At 42.1% G+C, this 7500-nt stretch overlaps 1 protein-coding gene across 2 annotated transcripts in view; it reads left to right on the plus strand.

Annotated features, from left to right (window-relative positions):
* LOC126999986 (RNA-binding protein 24-like) overlaps window positions 1-7500 on the plus strand; it is a 101942-nt gene that overhangs the window by 69045 nt on the left and 25397 nt on the right. For both annotated transcript variants that reach the window (XM_050863335.1, XM_050863336.1), the window contains exon 3: window positions 3688-3739. In XM_050863335.1, the coding sequence (XP_050719292.1) occupies window positions 3688-3739 (52 nt within the window). The remainder of the gene's footprint in view (window positions 1-3687; window positions 3740-7500) is intronic.

A 7500-nucleotide genomic window follows, 5' to 3' on the forward strand; every position in this document is an offset into this window, starting at 1 on the left:
TCTGTGACTCCTGGCATTGCACGTCCATCCTTTCTAAACGTTTTTGTGTTGCTCTTTTACTTTCATTCACTGAGAGGGTTTTCGTTTTTTGTTGATTTTTTCGTTCTCGTTTTTTTTTCGTTCTTCGTTAATTTTCGTTCGTTTCATTATTTTTTTCGTTTTTCGTTAATCTTTTGTACCTTTTCTATTTTTCGTTTTTTAGGTCTTCGCTTATATCGTTTTATTTCCCTTGATCTGCCTCGCCTTCCTTCGTATAAGATAAATAAATAAATAAATAAATAGATATAAAGTCTTCCTCATTGAGATACTAACGGGGTGGAAAAGCTAAACCGTCTCCTCCTCCTCCTCCTCCTCCTCCTGCTCCTCCCCAACTTTTATGATTGGTGATCGTTTAGGGGGGGCGGGACACATTTGATTGGTGGATAAGGGGAGGAGGAGGAGGAGGAGGATGAAGGGGTGTATGATTGGGAAGGGGAGGTGTGTGTTTGTGTGTGTGTGTGTGTGTGTGTGTGTGTGTGTGTGTGTGATTGCTTATCTATCAAGTTGATTTAAAAGGATGAGGGCCATAAACTTGCAATCGATAGTTGGTGCACAGAAAGGGGACCGGAACGTGATTCACACACACACACACAGACACACACACACATTCATACTTACATACAAATATTTATACACACACAAATACATACTTACCTACCAACCTATCCCTACCTACTTATATTCATACATACATACAGAGAGAGAGAGAGAGAGAGAGAGAGAGAGAGAGAGAGAGAGAGAGAGAGAGAGAGAGAGAGAGAGCAGTGTACATCTTTCCTCAGTATATTTAAAAGTTTTCCACAAATTTAAATACCAGTCCAAAAATACACGGTCGAAGGCTCCATACGAGAGATAAAAAAAAAAAGCATATATATGAAGAAAAAAACCCCGAAAAAAGTGGGTAATGAGTCAGTATTTCTATGGTTTTTATATACGACCCCCCCCCCCCCCCCCACACACACACACACACACCACCAAACACCCCAATGAGAGGCAGAATGTTGAGTAGGTGAGTCATGAGCACCAACGAGCACTGAGTTAAATAAGCTGTGTAAGGCTTTTAAATAGTGAAAGGGTTAAATGGAGTCTTTAGGGACGCGCTGCTGGCTGGCATGTACTCCGTGACGCATAAAATGATTGCTATTTAAATACTCGAAGTGATTGTTAAGACTTCAGTGGTCGCGGCCCGTTGACAAGATTACGTTAGCTGACCTCTTTTCTTCTGGTCACTCATTTTGTTGACTTCTGCAGGAGTAGCCACTAGCATTCTTTTTTGTTTATTCTTCTTTGTATATTACCCTTGAGCTGTTTCCTCTACCGTGATAAAAGAAATAGATAAAAGTAGAGTCTGATATCACCTCTTGATCAATTTTATATCAAGGTCAATAGAAAAGGTAAATTAAAAAGACAGGTTAATTAAATGACCCTCGAGAATGGCAACTTGTGATAGCCCGCCAATTATCTCGTTTCAAGGTGAATAGGAAAAGTAAATAAATAAAAAAAAACCGGTTAATTAAATGACCCTCGAAGATGTCAACCTGTAATAGCCTAGCATCTTATCACACGTAAAGAAAGAAAGTATAATTCTGATGCCAATGGAACAGTAATATAATTTGTGAGACTTTAAAATGATTCGTAGAGACAATAAGGCGATCGTAAATGCCCTTCGCCATAACTTCAGCTTTATGTCACTCGTGTTAGAAATGGTTTTATGCCTTTGTGACACTTCGGCCATGGCACAACTTCGGCCCATATTCTCAGACGCTTTCGGCTCTCAGAACTAATATTTCCGAAGGCCCGCGTAGGAGGCTAGTCAGGTTCTCATGACTGTTTTTCACATTCATGGTGCAGAAGCCTTGTCAAACTATCACTAGGCTCATAAAACTACTAACGCAACCTCTACGAAAGCCTTAACAAATGTGGGTGTCAGTAGCCCCGAAATGTTTGAGAATATGGACTAAAACGAATCACAGAGAAAAGATGAGCTACTTGATATCATTTGTACTGTTTCCTTAATAGTTTACAGAGTACTCCTATTAGTAAACCTTCACGGATGCTTTCTTTTTTATCATGAGAGAGAAGATGAAAGTCTAAATTGGCGGAGGAGGAGGAAGGGCTTTAGGTGGGAGGAGAGAAGGGGCAGGAGACGTAAGGGAAGGGAGGATAGGGGGACGCAGAGGGGTGTTGGAGGGGCAGGGACGGCAGAGGAATAGAAGGGGGGGGGGTGAGGGTGGAGGGAGAGTGAGGAGTGAAGGGAGAGGAGAGAGAAAGGAGGGGAAATAGAGGTTAAAGGAAGGTTAATGAGAAAGAAGCAGAGAGGAGGAGGAAGAGGAGGAAAGGAGGTATATTGATGGAAGTGGGAGGAGGAAAGATTTATTAGGAAGTGAAGAGGAGGACAAATAGGAGAAGACAAATAAAGGGAAAGGAGAATTTGGAGTAAAAGGGAGAGGAAAAGTATAGAAAGGGAGAGTGGAGGAATAGAGGAGATAGAGACAGAGATAAGAGGGAAATTTAAAGGGAGTGAAGGGAATGAGAAGTTTGTAGCGAAGGGGATGGGGAATGGAGAGGTAAGGGAAGGAAAAGGTGTAAAATGAGTTAATGAAAGCTATGAGAAATGAAATTGGTGGATATAGAGAAAGAGAAGAGGAACGATGAAGAAATGGGAATGGGGTGGCGTATGGAGAGGGAAGGGAGAAGGAAATGCAAGAGAAGGGCAAGAGAATAGGGTTATGGGACCAACGAAAGAAGAATAGGTGGATATCTATCGTGAAAGAGTGGAAATGGGGAAGCCGACGGGGAAACAGAGGGGAATGAAGAGGCAAATAAAGAGAAAGACGAAAGAAAAGGGAGAAATAGAGAAGAGAAATGGTGAAGAAAAGGAATGGGGAATGAAGAGGTTGGGAGGAAGAGGTAAATAAAGAGAAGAGACTGAAGAAAAGGGAGAAGTAGGGGAGAGAAATGGTGAAGAAAGAGAATGGGGAGGTACACGGGAGAGGGAGTAAGGGAGGGGGTGAAGAGGAGGGGTGAGTGGGGAATGGGGGGTGTCAGTGTAGCCAATGAGCATCCAGTGGCATGAACCAATGTGGAATGTGTCACGGTGGTTGGTGGAGCGAGGGGACGTTTGTGCCAAGGTTCTCTCTCTCTCTCTCTCTCTCTCTCTCTCTCTCTCTCTCTCTCTCTCTCTCTCTCTCTCTCTCTCTCTCGTAACGGGTCTGATTAGGAAATTCTTGAAGTTATTGTTTTGTGTTGTTTTTGTTGTTTTTGTTGTTATTGTCTCCTTTTCTTCTTCTTCTTCTTCTTCTTCTTTTTATACTTCATGTACGTAATTTCTTCATAACTTCTTTACATTTGTTATTATTATTATTATCATTATTATTATTATTATTATTATTATTATTATTATTATTATTATTATTATTATTATTATTATTGTTGCTAATGCTACTATTAATATTACTCTTATTATTATTACCAGTGATATCATCACCATCATTATTATTAGCATTTTTATCATCATCATCATCATCATCATCATCATCACCCCCACCACCATCACCACCCTCATGATCAATGCCTCAGCTCCTTATCCACGCCTCGCCTGCCGTCCTATCACCTGCAGTCACCTTATCGGCTCTCTCCTTGTTGCAGGCATTCCCCTGACCGGCATGCGATACCCCACCGTGATGCCGAGCCAGTACGGGTGAGTACCGCCTGCACCCCACGTTGTTACCCTCTCTTGGATGTGTACAAATATACATACATTCATACTTGCATTGAAGGATTAACGTATGGATCGATAATGGAAAAAATGGATAGGTTAATGAGGGAGATGATAAAATACGATACATACATACATACATATTACATACATACATACATACATACATACATAGAAGCGTAAACAGATGGATCGATAGATGGAATATAATGGTTGCATAGATTGATGGGAGATTGATGGTGAAATTGATAGGCAGGAAGGTAAGTTTATTGATAGAAAAAAATAAAGAAATTGAGTGTTTGGGCGATGAATGAGTGACAAGATGAGTACTATTATTATTATTATTATTATTATTATTATTATTATTATTATTATTATTATTATTATTATTATTATTATTATTATTATTATTATTATTATTATTGTTGTTTTTGTTGTTGTATTCGTTCTGTTGGGGATATTATTGAGCTGTCCATATTTCTCAGTCCAAGAATTTTGTTTTTATGTTTGTTTGATAAGACGTAGTAGTAGAAGCAGTAGTAGTAGTAGGCGGTAGTGGTGATGGATGCCGTAGTACTTCATTTAGATTGATGATAATAGGAGTTTTATCAGGTGAGTGTACTTGTGTGATGGTAGTGGTGGTGATGTTGGTGGTGGTAGTGATATTGGTGGTGGTAGTGATATTGGTGGTGGTAGTGATATTGGTGGTGGTAGTGATATTGGTGGTGGTAGTGATATTGGTGGTGGTGGTGGAGGTGATGACTGGTGGAGGTGTAGGAGCAGTTGTCGTGACGAGTCGACCTCAAGTGTTTATCGTTCAAGTGTGTGAGAGCCAACAAGTGTGTGTGTGTGTGTGTGTGTGTGTGTGTGTGTGTGTGTGTGTGTGTGTGTGTGTGTGTGTGTGTGTGTGTGTGTGTGCCACATCACCTGGAATATCCCATGTGATGCGGGCAAAGCCGTGTACGTGCATGGCAACACACACACACACAGAGAGAGAGAGAGAGAGAGAGAGAGAGAGATGGGGGTGACACCACTGTCTTGGTAGGTCATGCAGCTTATGTGGTGGTGGTGATGGAGGAGGAGAAGAAAGAGGATGAGAAAGTGATGGTAGTGATGGTGGTGGAAATAGTTCTAGTGGTGATGATTGTGGTGATGGTAGAATGGAGATGAAAATGTAGTGGTGGAGGTTCATTTATATTATTGGAGGTGTGGTGGAGGTTGTAGTGGTAGATGAATGCTCGTTGTTGTGGTGATGATGGCAGTGGTGATGATTGTGGTAGTGATGAATATAGTGGTGATGGTCAGGGAGATGTTGGGATGGTGGTGAAGGCTGTGGTTGAGGTGGAGGCTGTTGGTGGAGATAGTGGAGGTTGTCCTGGTGGTAGTGGTAGTGAGTGTTTGTGGTATAGGTGGGAGTGGTGGTGGCGGAGTTAATGTAAGTGGTTTTCTTGGTGATGGTGATGAAGAGGTGGAGCTTGTTATTGGTGGTGATGGTGGTGGTGGTTGTGGTGGTGTTGGTAGCGGCGGCGGTCGTGGCGGCGGGACGTGTCGGGCAAGGCTTCTCGGGGATCACCTTCGTAGGACAAGAGAACGTCAAGTAATTTTCTGTCCTAAAGATTGCTTCGTCACCGCCTTTACCCTTCTCTCTCTCTCTCTCTCTCTCTCTCTCTCTCTCTCTCTCTCTCTCTCTCTCTCTCTCTCTCTCGTACGAAATCTTAGGCATATAATATTATAAAACTAGATATCTACGTTGCAAATGGTCGTTTCTCATTTATTTTCACATTAGTCATCAGTTTTCACATTAATCACAAGTCTTACCAACGGATGCATATAAGTGAAGCTTTTTGGCATCACTGGTGATATAAACAGTAAGCTGCCGTAGACACCACGAGAAGGGATTTAATTCGCAAGTTTAACCGTAAAGGGATCGATGGGAGTTCCTAAGGGCTGTTTTCTTGGACCCTTACTGTTTCTAATGTGTATAAATGATATAAAGGATGTGGATCTGAAGGATTATAAATGATTTCCCAGCAATACTACTACACGGCTCTAAGGTCGCAAACTTGCCCGCATACCTTTAAACTAAAAACAATCATATGCGTTCAGAGTAAATAGTAAGACGATTAAATTATGAATATAGATATGGAATTGAATAGTGAAATTTATGTGTTTGAAGCTGTAAGGCGATTAATAAATACACCATGAAGTCCTTGATTTGATTTTCGTCACAGCACGCGTTACTAGGAGGCCAGAAAAGCAAACAGACACGGACCTTGTTATGCGAGGATATTATTTCCTTTATAAGTGTCATTGTTAGCCTTTCAGTCAAGTCTTGTAATATTTTCTTTCACATACGTCGTGATTATTTTCCTTTATCAGTCATCACCATATAAAGTGTACCGTGGATCTCTCTCTCTCTCTCTCTCTCTCTCTCTCTCTCTCTCTCTCTCTCTCTCTCTCTCTCTCTCTCTCTCTCTCTCTCTCTCTCTCTCTCTCTCTCCTCTCTCTCTCTCTCTCTCTCTCTCTCTCTCTCTCTCTCTCTCTCTCTCTCTCTCTCTCTCTCTCTCTCTCTCTCTCTCTCTCTCTCTCTCTCTCTCTCTCTCTCTCTCTCTCTCTCTCTCTCTCTCTCTCTCTCTCTCTCTCTCTCTCTCTCTCTCTCTCTCTCTCTCTCTCTCTCTCTCTCCGCTATTTTCCTTCTCCAAAGTTTTCCCTCTTTTCTTCTCTTCAAATATCTTGTGATGAGGAGTCTCCGTGTGTGTGTGTGTGTGTGTGTGTGTGTGTGTGTGTGTGTGTGGTCAACATGTCTGAATTCCAACTTTCTCAGATTCGACTTTTTTTTTTTGCTTATCGTGTAGTTAAATTAAATAAGAGAGAGAGAGAGAGAGAGAGATATGCCTTGTTTAAGCCTAACGACCTCTTGCCTCCTTATTTTCATGTTCATTTGTTGAAAAATAAATTAAACTCTTAGTAGTTTACTGTCCATGTTTCACTGACTCTCTCTCTCTCTCTCTCTCTCTCTCTCTCTCTCTCTCTCTCTCTCTCTCTCTCTCTCTCTCTCTCTCTCTCTCTCTCTCTCTCTCTCTCTCTCTCTCTCTCTCTCTCTCTCTCTCTCTCTCTCTCTCTCTCTCTCTCTCTCTCTCTCTCTCTCTCTCTCTCTCTCTCTCTCTCTCTCTCTCTCTCTCTCATATTCACATTCTTGCTCATGACATACTCAATGCAGGCGGGAGTTAAAAGAACAATAGATGAGAGAGAGAGAGAGAGAGCAGCGAATGGCGGAGAGGGACAGGGCGGTCAGCGTGTGAACCCATTGGTGGAGTGGCCGGGAAGTGCTGTGATTGGCTGGCCGCTCTCATCTCCCGCCGCTGCCTGATCAATGCTGCGCTCCCATTGGCCGACCCGGGAGAGAGAGAGAGAGAGAGAGAGAGAGAGAGAGAGAGAGAGAGAGAGAGAGAGAGAGAGAGCGACGAACAGATTTTTTTTCCCACTTTATTTTCACACCGTATTTCCGTTGTCATTTTTCTGTTTTCCACGTTTTTCTCATCATTTTCCTTCTTTCATTATTTTTCTTATGTGCTTTTCCCCTTCCTCTCCCTTTACTCACCTCCACTTTGGTTTGCTTTCTTCTTAGTGTGTGTGTGTGTGTGTGTGTGTGTGTGTGTGTGTGTGTGCGCTCGAGTGGCCTAGTACTGTGATACATGAAGGTGAACAACGGCGAGAGAAATGAGAACTGTCGCAGAATTATT

Source organism: Eriocheir sinensis, chromosome 17 (genome assembly GCF_024679095.1).
Source record: "Eriocheir sinensis breed Jianghai 21 chromosome 17, ASM2467909v1, whole genome shotgun sequence".
NCBI lineage: Eukaryota > Metazoa > Arthropoda > Malacostraca > Decapoda > Varunidae > Eriocheir > Eriocheir sinensis.